The sequence below is a fragment of the Terrapene carolina genome, unplaced genomic scaffold (genome assembly GCF_002925995.2).
Source record: "Terrapene carolina triunguis isolate 2854851 unplaced genomic scaffold, T_m_triunguis-2.0 Scaffold210, whole genome shotgun sequence".
Taxonomy (NCBI): domain Eukaryota; kingdom Metazoa; phylum Chordata; order Testudines; family Emydidae; genus Terrapene; species Terrapene triunguis.
Window position 1 is genome coordinate 24997928 of NW_020664561.1, and position 19378 is coordinate 25017305.

At 39.9% G+C, this 19378-nt stretch overlaps 1 protein-coding gene across 3 annotated transcripts; it reads left to right on the plus strand.

The window, feature by feature from the left end:
- Positions 1 to 372: 372 nt before the first annotated feature.
- Positions 373 to 14702, plus strand: LOC112115868 (LIM/homeobox protein Lhx9). Of its 3 annotated transcripts, XM_024213074.1 has the most exons (6): positions 430 to 546; positions 2287 to 2489; positions 3577 to 3932; positions 8399 to 8404; positions 9785 to 9987; positions 11243 to 11500. In XM_024213074.1, exons 1-6 carry the CDS (start codon positions 430 to 432, stop codon positions 11498 to 11500), a joined length of 1143 nt encoding a protein of 380 aa, XP_024068842.1. The 3 variants fall into 3 exon arrangements, with proteins under 3 accessions (XP_029768235.1, XP_024068841.1, XP_024068842.1); XM_029912375.1 differs by lacking the exons at positions 8399 to 8404; positions 11243 to 11500 and adding an exon at positions 14619 to 14702 and having other exon boundaries at positions 373 to 546; XM_024213073.1 differs by lacking the exon at positions 8399 to 8404 and having other exon boundaries at positions 373 to 546.
- The last annotated feature ends 4676 nt before the right edge of the window (positions 14703 to 19378 follow it).

Below are 19378 nucleotides of genomic sequence, written 5' to 3' on the forward strand. Positions count from 1 at the left end.
CCAAATCCAACCTACAGGCACTGGGAACTTTAAAGCAACCAGGGACTGCTGAAAATAGCACTTCTTTTTGCTTTCTTTGTGTTCAAAACTATTTCCTTTCCCGGCCGATTTGGCTGCCCCTAGTTCCAAGTCTCTCCAGTCAGGAGCCCCCGCTCTCCAGCGCAGTAACAGATTCTCCTGCTTGGTTTTTTTGTTTTGTTTTTGTTATTCTTACTATATTATTTTTCTTCTCCCCCTTGTTTGTTTTCTGCACATCTTCAGGAAGCCCTCGGTGCTTGTGCAAAGAGAAGCCACTATTGCAATCTCCCTCTGCCTGAGCCGTGCGCCTTGGTGTAGACATTTTGGATGATCTAAAGACTCTGGGGTCTGTATATGGAAATAGTGGGGTGCAGAGCAGCAGAAAATACTTGTCCTTTCCGTCCCCCAGTCATGCTTTTCCACGGGATCTCCGGAGGCCACATCCAAGGAATCATGGAGGAGATGGAGAGGAGATCCAAGACCGAGTCCCGCCTGGCCAAAGGCGGACAGATGAACGGCCGGGAAACGGTAAGAAAGAAGCGAGCACCCCTTTAAAGGGAATCACTGCAAGATACGAGCCTGCACCCTGATAGACACAGCCTGGGGGAAGAGAGAGACTCTGCTTTCCTCCCTCCCCCATTCCCTTACGCCCCTTAAGTTTAGAAACATTTCTGAGGCTCACGTTAAACACCAATCGCTCTCTAATGGAGTCTGTTATGCTGGGAGGCTGAGCCATGCATTCGTCTAATATTTGTGTGTGTGTGTCTATGTGTGTGTGTGTGCGCGCGCGCTCAACTGAGTCATAAGAGGGAAAATATTTTAAGTTTCATAAGAGGGACACGTTTTAATTCATTACAGCGAAGCAGACCTCTGACTCCTGCATAGTTTGCACTGGGGGCCTTGCTTTCTCGTTTATCAAGGGGCTACAGGCCGGGTTTTGAAAAGGTGCATTTTACCCTTAGCAGCCCTGGCACTTTCCAAACTGGATTGTAGAAATCTTCGCTGCAAAATAGTTTGTTTTCTTCCGGGCGAGGGGCAGTGTTTAAAGTAAAAATGTAGCTTTAATGTCTGAAAAGGGAGCAGCCCCGCTGAATGTTATTTCTTACGATACATTGTCTGGAAATAATATCTCTTTTCTTAGCAAACGAGTTGAAACCTTAGCACCCCACGTCTGGAGAAACGGTCCCCTAGCTTCATGCAATATCTTCTGCAAAGCGAGCTTCTGCCTTTCTCCTACTTGTAGGACTTCCGTTGAGCACTAGAACACAAAGTAATCGCCTGGGGAACTGCTTTACCGAGCTATTGGGTCCCCTCCCCCCCCGTTAAATAAACTCCTGAGGGTTTTACAGTGTTAATTCAACTCATTCCCCCAGTTGTTACAAAAAAGGAAAAACATTGAATTGCGTTTGCATTTGCAGCTAAAAAGAATTCGGTGATAAGAACAAATGGATTTTTACTTTTCATAAAAAACAAAACAAAACCCAACTATTTTAAGTTCACGTTTGGGGGGGTTAGTCTGGTATGTACACTATCCCTCCATCTCCGTTTCTTATTACTGCGATTTCTTATGGAAAACAGGCCAACAGAAACTTGAAAAAGTTTATTCATGAAAGGAAAAGTCAATAATTTTAAGGGGGAAACCCTCCCTGTGCATTCTTTTCATTAGGATCACTCTCCAACATTTTGATTGTTCTCAATTAATTCTTCATGGACTATTTTCCCTTCATTTCAGCTTTAAGTGGCCTATTTGCATTTAGAGGAGGGGTTTTAAATAGTTTAAGCTGTATTCAAATTTAACAGGAATTCGAATTGGGAGTGTCTCCACTGATGCAAATTTCCAGGGCAGCAAGGAGATACTTTCTTGTAAAATACTCGCTAGTCTGGATTTCCTAGCACCAAAAGGTGCAATTTTAAAGCTAACGGGGAAGATACATCCAACTCTGTAACTTCCCCAGGACTAGAAAACAATCAGTTCTCGTTTCCTAGTGAGGCCTAATCACCGGGCTACAGGTACAGAAATGAAGTTACATCATTAGAGAAGGTGTAATGGGCTAAACAGCCAAGTCGTGTCCTAGTAAATACTTCCCTAGGGGAGATGGTCTGGCCCCCTCAAAGGCCAGAGCAAATGCAGCCAGTTCGGTTCCAAACAGATGGTTTTTTTTTCTGTGAGCCCTGCCTTTGGTTCTTGCGGCAGTCCCAGTCCAAGCATCACACCGCCCGCTTGTCTTGATTTGCTTTCTCATCCACTTTTGTGTGGTTGTTTTGCAGAACATGCCCCCAATGAGCCCCGAGAAGCCTGCTTTGTGTGCTGGTTGTGGAGGGAAGATCTCAGACAGATATTACCTGCTGGCTGTTGACAAACAATGGCACCTCAGGTGTCTCAAATGCTGTGAATGTAAACTGGCTTTGGAGTCAGAACTCACCTGCTTTGCCAAGGACGGCAGTATTTACTGCAAGGAGGATTATTACAGGTACAGCACTCAGTCCCTACCGGTCCAAATGCACATCCCTTCCCAGAACAGCAGCGGCCAAACCGCTCATCTCCAGCTCGGGATAGCTTCTTATAGGCAGAGACTCCTCGTTTATATACACGTGGCTTTAGGGCAATTGTATCAAATGTGCCCCCTTTGTAAATCGCGCACGTGTAAAATACTGATCGACATTTTCAAGAGACAAAGTTAAAGCATGTTACGATATAAACAACAACAGGAGACAGTCAGTTTCCCACTGGTCTAGGTGCTGTGGATCGCTGCCTAAATTTCAAACAAAAGTTTCCCTCTCGCTGTAGCGTGTATATTTATTTCCTGTTTCACAAGAGCAGGGGTCACCCTCCTGAACTGGCTAGGTAATGGCAAAGCTCCGGTTTGGAGAGACGCTGTAAAAAATAGCAGAGACAGCTCTTATTAATACAACAAACCATCCTTTCTGCTAAATCAAATCAACTCCTTCCAGCTCACGACTAGATTTTTAATTCTCACCGGTCAGTGGCTCTAGACAGGCAGAATTCCAGCAGAGCGCAGTTTCGTGGCTTGCTTGATTTGTTTTGATTTTCTGTTTTTTTTTCCCCGGGTGCCACGTTCTCTCTCCCTCCCAGCCTCTCAATCTGGTTTACGGTTTAAGGAACGAAAGGGAAGTGAGAACAAGTTTTCTCCCAATGCTGCTTATTTATCTTCATTAACGCTAGTCGAGATGTTGTAAAATAAAATTAAAAAATAAAAAAATCCAGGCAGAAAGATCAGTTTCCTGAGAAAATTAAAGTGGACTATTTCTGGCCCATTCTGGTTTTCTCATACACAGAGTTTCTAACAAGCCCAAAGAGTTTACATTAGCCAGGGCGGAGGCTTCAGGAGAGGCCTACGTGAAGTCCGTTCTCTGAGGGTTGGGTAGAAACGGGTCTAGCTGCAAGATTTGGGGAGCAAATATTTTTAGGCTCTCAGTTCAGGAGCAGAAACGAGGGTGGGAGGTGCGTGATTCAAGTCAGCGGAGCTGGGCAGCACCCGGGGGCTGGGCAGTACCTAGCACCTTCCTGGTTGATGCCCACTTTTCTGTTTCCTTCAGAAGGTTCTCCGTGCAGAGATGTGCCCGCTGCCACCTTGGGATCTCAGCCTCTGAAATGGTCATGAGAGCCAGGGAGTCGGTTTATCACTTGAGCTGCTTCACCTGCACCACCTGCAACAAGACTCTGACCACAGGCGATCACTTTGGCATGAAGGACAACCTGGTTTACTGCAGGGCCCATTTCGAGACCCTTTTGCAAGGCGAATACCCGCCTCAGTTGAGCTATACTGAGCTGGCTGCCAAGAGCGGAGGGCTGGCACTGCCTTACTTCAATGGCACCGGCACAGTCCAGAAAGGGAGGCCCAGGAAGAGAAAAAGCCCAGCTCTAGGAGTGGACATCGTCAGTTACAACTCAGGTGAGAACAGCGCCCTGAACCTTTCACTCCACAGAAAGGGGCCTTCTCAGACTCCCCTCTCCTCCCCTCCCCTCCCCAGCCAGGCAGTGCCTCTGTAACTCAGCCAGGCCAAATCTTGCTTAACCGTTGGAAAATCAAACAAACAGTCCTCTGGGGGCTGGAGCATTTGCAGGAAAGCGAACAGAAGCCCTTCTAAAAAGCTGTCTTCCTCTGTTAATGTCAAATCCCCAGACAGTCACTGCCCAGGGTGAAGACAACACCCCACTCCTGCCCCCAAACCCAGCCCGATGTTTCTGTAGGAATGCGGGAGATGTGGTTGCTTTGATTGTCTCAAAATCAAACCCTCCACCCCTCGGACCCCAATTCAGGGTCACCTAAACTGATCAACAGAAAATAAATCTGGAGGAAACATGTCTGATTTCCGTAGGCCCGCAGGCCTGCATGTGAATCCGTAGAGACGCAGTTGTTGTAACCCATTCCCCAGGCTGAATAGTTTCCTATTTTGCTGGCACTTTTTTTTTTTTTTTTTTTCCCTCTCCTCCGCCAGCAGCTCCCTGCAGCGGGGCAATAACAAGTAGCGTATCTGCTCCGTTCCCAATGAAAGGAAGGGACAACAGCTGAGCTGAAACCGCGTTATTATTTGAAACGCGTTTAACGTTAGTACCTTTGTCATCCAAACATCAGAACTAGTTCCGCACCAGAAAGCGCCACGGGCCCGAATTAAATAGTTTCAGGCAAGTCACACGGAGTTTCACTAACCTGAAGACGAACGAATTAACCGAATTTAAAACTGACCGATCCCAAACGAATGTTTTCACTGAGTTTCGATTTATTCATGAGTTGCCCTGTAACACGGAAAGAAAGGTGTGTGTTGGGGGTGGGGGTGTTACAGTGAGCAGCTTTGTGTTTTCCTGTGTAGGCAGCAAGACTTTTAACTCCCCGTTAAGCTGGGGGGCGGAATTCTGGGCGGTGATCTGCAGTTTGGCTGGGAAAGGCGCCTATGGATGGTGTGTCCATGTCCTGTAATGTGGGGTGCTCGAGGACTCACAACTTGGTTCAATGAAGCAAAGCGCTCTGAAGCGGTCAGCGCGGAGGAGTGCACAGAAAAGGGGACCTGTCTATTTCAGTTTGAAGAAACTGCTCTGCGCTCCATACAAACGCACCAACTCCGGCCTGGAATTCCGTCCCCAAGTTCAACCCACTGCCACCGAGACACAAAGATTCCTCCCTTCCTCCCACCAGCACAAACCCCAGTCCTCCCCGGACGGGCACTTCTCTTTGGGGCTGTTTGTGAAGAGGGCTTCAGTGTGGAACTGCTTGGCTGTGCGAGGCTATTTCAGCTCCTCTGATGCGTGGACCTTGGAGCCAGGGCAATCAGTGCATTAATTGTTCTTTGTTAATTGAAGATGACATTGGAATCCCTGGCCACTGAGCAGTCCCTAATCAATTCCCTAAAGGGTATGACGGAAGGGGAACCTGTAGCCCAGTCACTCGCTTCTAACGGTGGATTGAGAGCCAGGAATTCAATTTTGGATCCATGTTATTCCTTATTCGCATCAATTGTCCGAGCTCCCCCAGACCCCTAGAAACCAAACATTTAGAAGTAATCCACTGTGCTAATTAGGCTCTCAAGCCTGGGGAAAGGCGAAAAAAATTGGCTACAGCGAAAAACCCTTTGAACGCTAATGTGGGGCCCAGTGAAACGCATTTTTAAAGGCAAATGTGGTGTTTGCGTTTGTATGTTAGGCTAAAAAGTCTTTTCTTTCTTTCTCCCAATCGCCCCCGGATAGTTAGCGGGGCCAGTCTCTGCAAAGGAGGTTAAAAAGCCTCATCTAGGACTAGGAGACAAAATGTAGCTCACCCAAACGGGAACGCAGAGTTTACACGGGAAAATGTCCGAGTAAAACGAAGCTACTTCTGACCGGCTTCTTTCGACTCAGTCAAGATCAGCCAATATAATTTTTGTAGCTTTAGCATATCAATTTTGGGGGTGGGGGGGAGGAAAGGGGGAGACTATAAATACTCAGTGCTGGCACGTGGTCTGGAGAAAGTACATTTTACAACTAAACTAAAGACGGTCTAGCGCTGATAATTCCAACCATTGACCAATTTAACACCCAAGAAAGCCACAGAATCTCTGATGGTTTTAGAATGACATGAAATAGATATAACTGTTATTTGAAAGGGAAAAAAACCCTATGCAGTAGGCAGCCATTTAAAAAAAATACATTTTTCCTCGTTCGCCTTTGGCTTCAGGACTGAGAACTATTCTTTTATGTAATTGTCTCCAAAGAGAAACGAATCTAAATAGAAATAAACATACAGGATTCAAAGCGTGAATTTAGAGCAATCGGAAAAGTGGGACACAGATCGGGTGTTTAAACACTTATACTTTCCCAAAGCAGGGAAGAGTCTAAAAGGCAGTATTCTAGGGTATCTTTCTCTCAGATACTAGCCACAACATGTGCTGCCCTTTTGCATATGTAATTAACGGTTTAGCTGGAAACCTAGGTACTGATTCTCTAATCTAATTCAACACAACAGAATAGAAAGGATGAAGTGAAAGTCTTTTGTCAGGCACGATGGATTTGGTTTTAAAATATCACTTTCAATTGTATGTGTCAGGGCAGCAAAAAGGTGTTTTCCCTTTGGTGGTGTTTCATTGAATTCTGTACAAAAGAAAGCCAGTAAGTTTTTCCAACTCTAAAATATTGCAATTCCAAGTCTGTTCTACTTTTCAAACTCCAACATGTTCGAACTGCTAAATGAATGTGTTAGTGACCCCTAGTGGCATCTGTAGGCAGGCGTATTTCTCAGGTAAAGGCTGAAAACTCGTTAAAGAACTATGTTTATCAGAAGCCTGATCATTACTAAAGCCAAAATATTTGTCTTTAGACCTGTTTAACTGCAATTTTACACCCTGATGGGTTCCTGAACATGGACACTAGTGCTCAGTGATTGTTTTGTCTCTTAGCTGTAATTCACTGTGAAAACATCTCTGAACACTAGAACATAATTTAAACATTTCCATAACGTATTTGTGCTAAAACTTATCAAGTTTCGGACTGCACTCTGCAGCTAGGCAAAGGAATCCATTTGTTGTGTCAAAGCTAGATTGTAATTGACGATGTAAAAGAATCTGAAGAGGGGCAAAAACTTACCTTTCCAATAAATCAAGATGCTTTCTTAATCAAAACACATATATCGTCCTATTCATACTGCAAGGTGAAGGACATTATGGAAACAACCCAAACTTCTAAAAAAATGAATTAAATGTGTTGCTAGCCCTGATTCAGCAAACAATTTGATCACACAATGGAGAAAAAGTTTATTCTCAAACAAGATTATATGAATCTTGCTTAGATTATGTGTGTATGTATGTGTATATATTTTATATATTCACACATTCATAAAGAGGCAGGATAGTGTTGTGGCTAGGCACTGGAGTAGGCTCTAGGAGAACTGGGTTTTGTTCTTGGCTCTGACACAGTCCTCTTTTGTGACCTTGGATGAATCACTTAATCTCTTTGTTTCTCTGTTCTTCAGCTACAAACTGGAGACCTAACAATACTTCAGAGGGTTATGACGCTAACACCATTAATATTTGTGAGGGGCTCAGATACTACAGTGATAAGTACCCTATAAATAATGTACTTGATCCATATTAGCTACTATATGTTAGAAATAATTTCTATTTTGAGAGCAACTGTGTTGAACAATTGTCCAAAGGACAGAAAGGTCATCAAATCTGAACAGTTTAAGTTATCTCAAAATGAAGACAATTTTTCTTTCCCTAGAGCAATGTTTTGCACAGCTATTGCTCAAGAACTCGATCTCTTATGGTGTGTAAATGTAATAACTATGCAAAGTGTATTTGGTGAGATCTTGACAATGGGAAGTGTATTGTGCTGGCCACTAAAAAAAAGATGGTGCAAAGAAACATGCAGTAATGTATTGCCTGAATTTGAGCTGTAGACTAGTTTTTCAGGCAATAATGTAGCATTTTAAGCCACACAATGCTATTTCAGCCACTTAGAGAACAGACTGGTGTAATTATTATATAAATTGGGATTGTCAGAGGCACCTGAGGTAGTTATGAGCCCGTGTTCCATTGACTTAGGCACCTTGGAAAAGCCAAGCCATGATAAATAAATAAATGCTCAGAAACCATGGTGACAAATGTGCTATAAGAGGCTAGCTAGGCTAGACAGTCAGATAAACTGGAATTGTTGCTGCATAACTTCAATGCTTTAATAAAGAATGGCCTGCAATTGGCTAAAATAACTTCTTAGGGCCAAATTTTGATATACTTGTTCACCATGAATAGTATTTTACTGCTCAAACAGTCCCACTGAAGGCAGTAGGACTGCATGTGGAATAAAGTGTTATTCAGCAAGAGTAAAAATATTGGAAACCTGATCCTAAGTTACTTCCAAGGTAATTTCCACTTCCAGATGGTTTCAGAGCTGTCAGTTTATTTTATTTGAAAATACAGATATGACTATAATTGCAGCTAGAATCTCTTCCATCCTGGATGAGCATTCACCTGATCCTTTGTTTATGTGTTGTGCAGCTACCATATGGAACTGTTGACTTATCTCTTAATTCAGTAGGGAGCAAAGCTCTGAGAAGACTTGAGCTTTTTATTTTTGGGGTAGTTGAAAGTTGTTTTACCTCTTTCTAGCACTGCAGGTCTCAGAGGCTCTACTGACTGATGCAATGCAAAATGCTAGCTGTGTGTTTTTCATGTTGGTGGGGGGGGGGGAGGGACTGGGAGTTGGCTAAGACTAGTTAATAAATCCAACTGTAGGGAAGTAGACTAAAGGAAATTCAGATGAAGAATTAATGAAGCCTGGGCTAATTTACATGGTACATTCTTAACAATTTTTAAATTATTTTTTTTAAATTCATATTCTTTGTTATGTGACAATCAGGTTTGCCCTCTGTGTGATTGAGCTAGCTTTGTAAAATATAATCCTGAAAGTTATCAGATTATTTTCCAGGCCAAAAAGTATAACATGGATGACTTTGTTATTTTTCTTGGTATTTGTGTCATTCCTGTCCCAAGCATAGGCAGTGACACCATGGTACCCAGCACTACTACTGGTCTGGTGTGCAACTCACACCCATGAGGCAGTAATCTGTAATATATTTCTCATTCAAAGTCACTTTAACAACTTTACACATCATCAAATCAAGGCACATCTTTAGCTCTGTGGTCTTGTAGTTGGCCATTCCACAGAATGGTCTATGTAGGTGCCAATCTAGCTGTGGTAACATTGCAGGCACCAACCCCAACACTTTTCATATAAAATTCTAGACAGAATCCAAATGCATTTATTTTGGGTTTTATCAACAAACAATTCAGTATTTATACTTGTCATAACAAGCCTTCCCACCTAATGCTTCTTTTTTTGCCTAGTGGTGATTTGGGAGGATTCAAAATGTTGGTTTGATCTTTACTCTTCTCTCAAGCTAGGGCAGTTTCAATGAGTGAAATTTTAAATGACTCTTTGGAAACTTAACAAAACCTTCATCACCAGAGGGACCTGAAAATTAATGCCAAAGCAGTGAAACTTGGCAGATCTACCCTCAATATACTGTTTCCTTAGCAGGTGTGAGCCTGGGGGATATAATAAATGTTAAGAACAGGAAAAGGCCATCCTCCTCCTGACCTTTATTTGTTAATCTAAATACCACTTCCTGCCCATCCCGACACCATATTAGCTCAATCCCCTCTTTCTTCTCCAAAAATAGCGTGTGATTCTGGAAACTTGCCTTAGTTTTATTTACTATAGTATGATGCATGATCACCACCAACTCCTTGTTGTGTCATGTTGTTTACTGATCAGGTTGTAATGAGAATGAGGCAGATCACCTGGACAGAGACCAGCAGCCTTACCCCCCATCCCAGAAGACTAAGCGCATGCGCACTTCCTTCAAACACCACCAGCTCCGCACCATGAAGTCCTACTTTGCTATCAACCACAACCCAGATGCCAAGGACCTCAAGCAGCTTGCCCAGAAAACGGGCCTGACCAAGAGAGTTCTGCAGGTAAGAAGACACCATCACAGGCTTGACAAAACTCCCCTCCCCCTGCCAATATAATAGTATCTCCCTTATTTAGACTGTTATATGTATATCTCTTCTTCTTAGTATAATATTGCTGTGTCCCTAGTGAGTGTGCAGAGAACTTTATGGGTAAAGTACTATATGGCAGTGTATAGCTCACCACCCAAATTCAGCCCACAGAATTCTGAAATGTGGTTTGTGATCACCCTCATCCTCGATATGAGGGAACTATCTCCAGAGACTACAAGCCCCAGCGAGGGAAGCAATGCATCGTGGGACTTGTAGTCTCTATGTGGTGACCTCTATATTAAGCGGGTAGAAGCAATCTGCTCCATTTTACACAAATGAGGTGCAGCCTTTGGGCTCCCTAAGTTGTCATTGTGGCCCTTGGTTGGGCAAAGTCTAGGTTTCCCTGGGATATGGCAAGCAAGCTTTGGCTGATACGATCCTCCAGGACCAGATTGCTTCCTTTCTCCATGTCTATCACTAAGGGCCTCCATAGTAAAGTCAACAGTTAGTCACTCCCCTACCTAAAATACTCCCCCCAAAAAACACAGTTTAAAAAAATAAATAACTGTAAATCCCCTCTCATTGTGTGCTAGCTCAGTGAAATTAAAGTGAGGTATGTAGTGCTGTGTGCAATGTGCAGAGAGAGGGCAGTGATCGAGGCAAAAGGAGAATCTATTAGCATTAATTGCTTGTCCATGTTACATGTCACCTAAAACATTTTAAATGAACCCACAGCTTTATAGGGAAGAGGACTAGGAAACCCATATTAATAACCAGTGCTATAGGGGATGGTGTCATTTCCCCTTTTAAAGTTTTCAGACTTTAAAAATGGTCACAAAAGTTTACCAGCCCAAGCACAAAATCTTTACTTTACCCATCCTTTACCATGATGACCTAGGTAATGGAACAACACCCCCCACCCCAAGGATATGTTACTTGCCCATCAGAAAAGTTACTCTCCTTGGATGAGTGGGTGAGTAGACTTCTGCAAGGCTGCTCTAGGAGATCCTCATCGTGGGCTTCAATGTTCCATTAATCAGCACCCACAGTGCTGGACCTAATGTACAGATGCCTTTGTATGACGGAAACGATGCAAACTAGTAGTAAACAAAGATGTAGAGTTACTTAGATGATTTGCCAAACAAAAACAAACATAAAAATACATAAAAGCAAAAACAAAAACAAAAAGCAAACATCGGTAAAGAAATCAATTGGGATTGGTTTGCAGGTTTGGTTCCAAAACGCAAGAGCCAAATTCAGAAGGAACCTTTTGCGGCAGGAGAATGGGGGTGTCGATAAAGCTGATGGCACGTCACTTCCGGCACCGCCCTCAGCAGACAGCGGCGCTCTCACTCCACCCGGCACTGCGACCACTTTAACAGACCTGACCAATCCCACTATCACTGTAGTGACATCAGTGACCTCTAACTTGGACAGCCACGAATCCGGGAGCCCCTCACAAACTACCTTAACGAACCTTTTCTAACATTTGAGTTTTTTTTAATTCTTATTCTTCTTTATTATTATTTACAAGACTCTTTATTTTTTTTTAAACAAACCCACAAAATATTTGGGAAAACAAACAGCTTGGTGTGTAGCATCTGCAGCCACTTGGCAAATGAGTTTGCAGTAATATGTCTCCATTATAAATGAACATATTTTGTCTATAAATTGTATTTGGATTTTTTTTAATTCATCAGACAATTGAAGGGAAAGTTATGATTCATTCTAATAAGTGCCTCTTAAAATTGTATGTTACTTATTTCCAGAATCTTGGGGGGGGGAAGAGAGGGAGAAGAAAATTATATTCCCAGTCTGATAATCCGAGAAAGCCTCTAACAGTTCATTTAAAGCCAATAGTTTGCTGCTCCAGGATTGTATGTGCATTTATGGAGTTTCAGAGTCCTAAGTCTAACTTTATTTTTATAATACATGTTTAAGTTTCATACTATGTATTTTTCACACCTACAAAACAAATCAAATTAGGAATTGGAATAGACAGAGGCATTCCAAGTGTCAATGCTTCTTCTTCTTTTTCTTCTTCTTCTTCTTCTTCTTTTTTGTTTGTATAAATATTAGTTATGAGCTTGACCCTGTATTCATTGAGCACCCAAAATTCCCATGCAGGTCAATAATCTCAACCCTGCAAGCCATTCATCCATGTGGAATGTCCATTGACACCAGTGGGAGTAGGGCACGGATGGAGGACTTGCAGGATTAGGCTCAATGGGACTGGTGTGTAGGTAAGGACTGCAAGATCAGGCCCTTGGTCTGTGAATTCTGAATTATGCGCACCAAAGGCCTTCATCCTGCAAACACTTATGCTCCAGAGTAACTTTACTCATGTAAGGAGGCTCACTAAAGTATACACCAGAGGAACTATTCAAATGAAAAGTCCCATTGATTTCAATGAGTTTTCTCATATGAGTAAGGTTACTCTGTTGCATCACTGTTTGCAGGATTGGGCCACAAGGCTGAATAATTCAATATAAGTTTTAGCATTGCCTAGGCAAAATTTCATTTTTTCCCACTCTGCCATAAATGCCACTGATTTTAATTAAAAAAAAAAAAAAGAAAACAATTCACTCTATATGGCCCTAATCCTGCATCATTAAAGCCAATGGGAGATTTGTCATTAACTTTAGTGAGTGTAGGATGAAGTTCTAAATGTATACATATCTTTATTACTAAGGCAATTCTCGATGAATTAAACTTTTTCAGGGAAGATGGAAATAAGCAAAATATAATTTATTAAGATGTTTAAGGAAACTGATTTTAGTACATTTTATTCATGCTATTTTGAATTTATTTTAGATGTTTCATGAGATTGTATCAGACACTTTGTTTAATACATGAACTTAAATCTTTAGTACATTAATATTTCTAATATATACTTTAGTTTTTTAACTTTTGTATAAAAGAAAAATGCATTAGAAGAATTCTTATGAAATTGGAATTGGCAGTGGGTAGCTTTGAGGCAGATAAACTCAGAAGACCTTGTGGATGCTGATCTAAATACATTTCCTAGTTTACAATAGCAATTTTTTTTTCTTTTTCTTTTTCTTTTTTTTCTTTTTTATTTCTTTTAATTAAGCTAAAAGTCTGAATGGTCTGGGCAGTGGTGAATGTTCATTTGTTCCCCTTTATTGTAGTTAAAAACAATTAGATTGTGGAAAGTCTGAGAAACAAAAACAAAAAACCAGTCAAGATCTACATCTTGCTTTTAGTGGATTGTTAAGAATAACTTTGCACATAGAATCCACTTTTTAGACCCCATCAAATCTCTCTTTTGGTGGTGAAAGTGGCTATTTAATATATTTTAAAGGTGTCCTTTTTGGCTGTATAAATGTGTGGTTACATATTGACAGTTCACTGCCCACATTAAAGTGCATTATTGTAACTTTTGCTCAGGGTTTTTAGAAAATTAGCACAGAAAAGTAGCTTATTTTTTAAAAAAAAAGATGATGGAAGAGATGTTAACACTGTAATAGAAGAAAGGTGTGTTTGCCATTATATATTTAGCAAGTATGGTTATCATCTTCTATGGAGCTTAAATCTTGACTTTTCCTATTTCTATTACCTTATGGGCATTTACCACTAACCAGACCAAACAACCTTGGTAAGGCTGAGATCTTTATTAATACACTTTTACAGGTAAAAATATTGATACTTATAAATTTTGTTCTTTGACAGAACAATATATGGTACTATAGATCTACTTTATTAAGTAGACTAATTATAACTCAGTTCTACTATGTGCCTTATGATATAACTTGGGAGTAAGTTTGTGAAAAATCAGGATATATGTGTTGTTTGTTAAATTAACTGTTTTAAGCCCTTTTGACACCTCACTAGTTTTGTACTGTTTTACCTCTTATTTCTGAAACTCTTTTTATGGTGTATCCTGTTAGAGGGGACAAACATGTCATAGAAAGCAGTTGTGCACTCTTTCAGATATAGTTGATAAATTCAATAATCTTATATATTGAGCTTCGTGTTTATAGTACAGTAAGTGGTCTAGCAAAATTGTCCATGTTTCTTTGTTTATTGATAAATGCATTGTATAGAAACTATTTCCCCTAAATATTTATGGACCAAACAATTGTGATATATCCTATTAAATTTGTGTGAATAAATCATTTTGGATCCAAGGAGTTTTATTTCCCATCATTTTTTTTTTAATTTAAGTCTACCTGTATCTATGTGTCTCTGCATTTTTACTATGAATGAATGAATGAATGAATGAATGATGTTAAACATGGGAACGCAATCTTATAAATGTGATTTCTTTTTAGGTTTTCACTTTCTTCATAGTAAATGTACTTACCATTGATGGCGCAACTTAGGTTTTAATTTTTAAACCCCCCCCTTTTTTTTGCACATGAAAAGTAATGCCCCACTGATTTGATATTGCAACCTTATCTTAGGATTTTAAAAATCAGATAACTAGCAGCTACAGTAATTGCATGAAAAATATAACAAATAATTATGATGAAATGAATCAAGATTTAATGCTAGGTATATTGAACACAAACTAGAATTGCAGACCCCTAAAAGCCAGGTTGCTCTGTAGTTTAATAAATTGTCACTATGATTTCTTTCAGGGAGAACAAATCTTGGGGCATTACAGCCAAACATCCCGACGTTTGAAAATTCCCTAAAGTATTAAAAGAAGGGGAAAAGTTTGATCGGAAATCCACTGCAGTGAAGACAAAGACAATATTAGGTTATGATAATCATATATTTAAAAAAATTTTGAGCCAAAAACATTTAAAAAATAAAATAAAAGACTCAAATGTCATTTCCTGAATGTTAACAAAACATATGTTATTTTATGGTGTTTAATTATCAGAACAAAAGGCTTAAACAATTTGTGTGGTATTAAAAACAAATTTAGAGAAACTGTGTATAAAACCAGAGCAACCTGGCAGCAATCTACCCAGCCCATATTTGAAGACAATTCTTCTTAAAAACAAATTAAAAATCACATTTGTCAAGCACAAGTACTTGTAAAATAAAATCCGAATGCTTTCATTCCACCTGCTTGCTAATGTGTATTAGTCATATCTGTTAAATGGCATACTGTAAATTCAGAGAAAAAACTTTTCACTCATTTAAGATCATAGGGATCAAAACCCAGTAATTTTAGTACGATTGTTTCTGACTTCTTCTTTTTAATAAAACAAAGAAATCTGCATGCACTTTTCCATCTGTCACCAATAGTGTACATTTCTGTATGATGAATTTTCTCTTTGATGTTTCTTGTATAATAAATAGCTTTCATTAATAAACATTTTATTTGATGCAAACATAGTTAACTTTATGTAAACACATAGCTAACTGTTGAAATTAATTTAAACTCATTTTTTGAAAAGAAGCAGTACAGTACATTTCCATCATGTTGTATATAGAAAACAAAAAGAATGAGGTGGCAATATTGTTGCAAAGTGTAAAACAATTTCCTTTGGTGTTTAAATTTTTCATTTTCTTCTCTTCATTTGTTGTGTACAATTGACATATCTAAAACAAAATTAATAATAATTCCATCAGCCTCAACAACAAAACTAACAAAGTAAAATCAGCATAGGAAAGCATATGCAGTATAGTATGCAAAACCATCAATGACTTTTTAGAATACAAAGGTATAATTTATGGAACCCTGAGACGTTTACATCTTCACTATGCAATGAACAAATTTGTTGAACTGTTAAGAAAAGGCTGTCCTAAGAAAGAGTTGATCTTTGCCCATTCCAAATCACAGCTGAGTTTAACAAGCCAACAAGCAAGTGTAAAGATAACCAATTCTTTAGTAATGAGGTTTTGTAATTGTTCAAAGGACTATTTGCAGAAAGTTTTTTTTAAACTATATTGCTATTTAGCTATATATCCAAAGCATATGTTAAACAAATTAACATATACGAGACTTGCCAGAAAATCTTTTCATTAAGATGAAATTTTTATTATATAGAAATGAACCCTATGTAAACAATGTAACTTTTATGAATACTGACAGACATTAAATATTTCACTTACATGTATCCTCAGCATTTTGAATGTTTTCTTAAACTCTCAGTTTCTGAATACTAAAGAGAAAACTCAAACAAGTCCAGTACATACTATTATTAACAACATAACACAAAATTGCACACAGATTACTTCAATAATCTTCTGAAGACCAGTATGTAGAATCCACAAGCTGCAGTTAGTTATCATTTACTAGTGGCAATTATGGTGAATATTGTTTAAATAACCCTTTTACAGTATGTGGTAAAATACTGTTGAAAAAAAATTAGCACAGAGGATTTAGTTAAAATCAGCTTGAGAATTTAAACTCTATTGTGAAATCCTTAAACTGTGTTGCTGTATGAAGCAACTCAAGGTAAAAAAGCAATGAGTCATATCACATCATACTATTGGTTCTTTCTGCTGTGTTTAGAGAAATAATGCAATTACAAAAGTTAAGAAATTGATCTAACCAGTAAGAGACTTCTGAGTGGGGTCGGGCGTGGGGTGGGGCGGGGGGAGGGGGGGAATCTATCTATGCCCTGTAAAATCTTGTGCAAATCAATGTGTTCATTATCTCTAGTAAATGGATTAACTCCTTTCCCCAATTAATTCTTAGAGCCATACTTTCATTAAAACTCATCCTGAGTGGTTCCAGTTTTCATCTGATTTAAAAGTAGGAGGGGAGAGAAAATTGTGTTAGCTAAAAGCTCTAGGTGAAACCCTGGCTCCTTTGAAGTCAATGGCAAAACTTCCATTGACTTCAGTAGGGCCAAAATTTCACCTGTCCCATCTAACTAGTGCTGTTAGGCGCAGATTCTGCTCATCGATCCATACTCACAACTACTATTGACTTCAATGAGTTTTGTACACATGGTGCTATGGCTCATCTGGAGATTTACATTAGCCCACCTAGATTAGTTCTAAGCAGGACAATACTTGTTTAGTACAGGAAAAGGTGAGCAAGTTAAAATGGTAGGGACTGCAACAGAAGAGGAGGAACCATTGGAAACAAAAAAAGATAGAACACAACACAGATCAGTGTTTGTAAAAACATGGGGTGTAGAAAATGAGTTGGGGAGGCTTAATCCAGTTTGTAGTGGACAAGCACCACTATCTCACCACATTCAGCACTACATGGTACCCTTGTTCTCAACAGAGAGGCCAGTAGGTCCAAGCCTGCAAAATCTTACTCTGAATTGGTTGCCAGAGAAATGGTTTGCAGGAGCAGATCAAATGACTGAGAGTCAGATCCATAGCCCATTGAAGTTAATGAAGTCTCCCTCTGATTTGAGTGGGCTTTTGGATCAGGCTATGAATGAACATGGAAATTGAATTACTCTCTTGCTCCTAAAAAAACGTTCCCTCCAGAACAAGCTTACAACATATAAGACAGAAGGAGCCACTGCATGCTGTTCTGTGAAGAGGACTTCATTTTTCAGCGTTGCTAATCCAAGCACCTTGCTTGAGCATTATATTGACTTCAGAAATATTTTTCCTCCCCCTGTCCGTCCTGCAATATAGGGCACAAATTCTATTACTGGAATTTCCAGCAACTACTGAAATGCTGGAGAAGTTACTCAGTTATTCTGCAATGTTGAGCAATTCTTCTGGGCTTCTCACAAGACACAGCCCTATTAAGAGACATACCTATCTACATACTGCTAGTTTTGCCTTCAGACATTCAGGCACTTCCATACCAATTTAAGTCATTCAGACCTAAAATAAAACTCTTTACACAGGTACACCTTGTAACAAAAAAGAGTTGGTTACAATTTTCCTTTACACTAAAGCTTGTCTTCAGAATAAGTTTTTTGTTAAGGATTGTATTGCTGGATGACTTTTCTTTTTATAGTATTTGACCAAAAAATTAAAACATGTAATGCCCTGAAAAGCATGTGTATCTAGACTACTTTGGCAGATGTTCTTTGTAATGTCTAGAACAGCAACTTATTGCAGTCGTTGAAGTCTGAGCTTGCTTGCTACTAAAAAGGAGTATTCTACTCCACTAGTAAATTACTATTAAACAATTTCAAAGTAAACTCAATTCTAACTTGTATTAAGACAATTAGAATTAGAAATTATGGGCATTTCTTGGTGAATTCAGTTGTGGTTTTGGGCCAAATGGGCTTCTTTTGTTTATGGGCTTGAGACTGCTAGTAAAGCATCCTTTGTAGTAGCTGATGTTAGCCACTCCCAGGAGTAGAGTACCAGATTTGAGGGACCAATGGGTCTGATTCAGTACAGCAAATCCTATGTCCATCTCTGTTTTGTGCTCTTTTTAAACTGGACTGTAATAGGGGAGAAAATATTTTCAATAATTATTCATTTTTAAAATGTATTTCTAGTGAATGAAGGTTAGCTGTGCCTACCTTACACTTCAACTACACAGTTCAGTAGGGATCTCTCTCTGGAAACATGCACAACATTTTGAGTCTTCAAGGCTGCTGCATCTAGCCCTCAGCTGTCTTCAACCAAACAAATGATGGAGAAGGAACGGCATAAGAACAGGGCTACAGAATTCACATATGCCCACCACAGGGACTCTTTCACTCATTGCCTATATGATTAGCCCTTATATCATTACTGCGGGGGCAGCATACCAAATATGGACAGATTAAGGATCTGTGGTGCCTGAGGGAGTGGAGAAAGAAGAATGTTCATAGACTTGAAGTTGGAGCTCTGCAGCATCTGGTCTGCTTAACTGTTCCTTCAGGAGTGTGGATTTGCCAAGAGCCTAGGAGTCGGTAGCCTGCTCTGGCCCCCTGCAATCTGATCCTGGGGCAAAGAAGCTACAGGGAACAATCTCTGGACAGAACTTTAGGTGAATAATTGTCCTAAAGAGGTAAAAGGAATGCTATCAAATATCTGAAACCAATAAAAAAGTTACATTAAAAAAGGTCAAAATACAAGTACAAAATACTACTGTACATTTAAACAATACCACATAAGTGTTGGTGACCTCAGTCCAGTTCATAGCAGGTAACTAACCTCGCCAAACTCTTACACCCCCTAGCACGGCAGGCATCCTTTGGGGGCAGTCTCAGCAGAAAGGACAGGAATAAGTTTGAGCTGATTTTGCAATTAATAGGCAAACTCTCTTTTTTTAGACTAAGGCCTGTGCTGCCATTGCTTGTACTTCAGCTGGTAGAAAATAGCCCTCATTATGTAGGTCTGACTGTCTGGCACATTTAATAGGCACAACATGCAATTTTAACACTTTGAGAAAACATATGCTACATAAGAAAAAGCAGAGTGGGTGCAATACAGTCCATGACCAATACTGGATGCCCATTTTGTGGCACATGGGGCCTAATGAGTAGGTATTGCAGAACGTGGCTCTTAAAATGGTGAAGTTGTG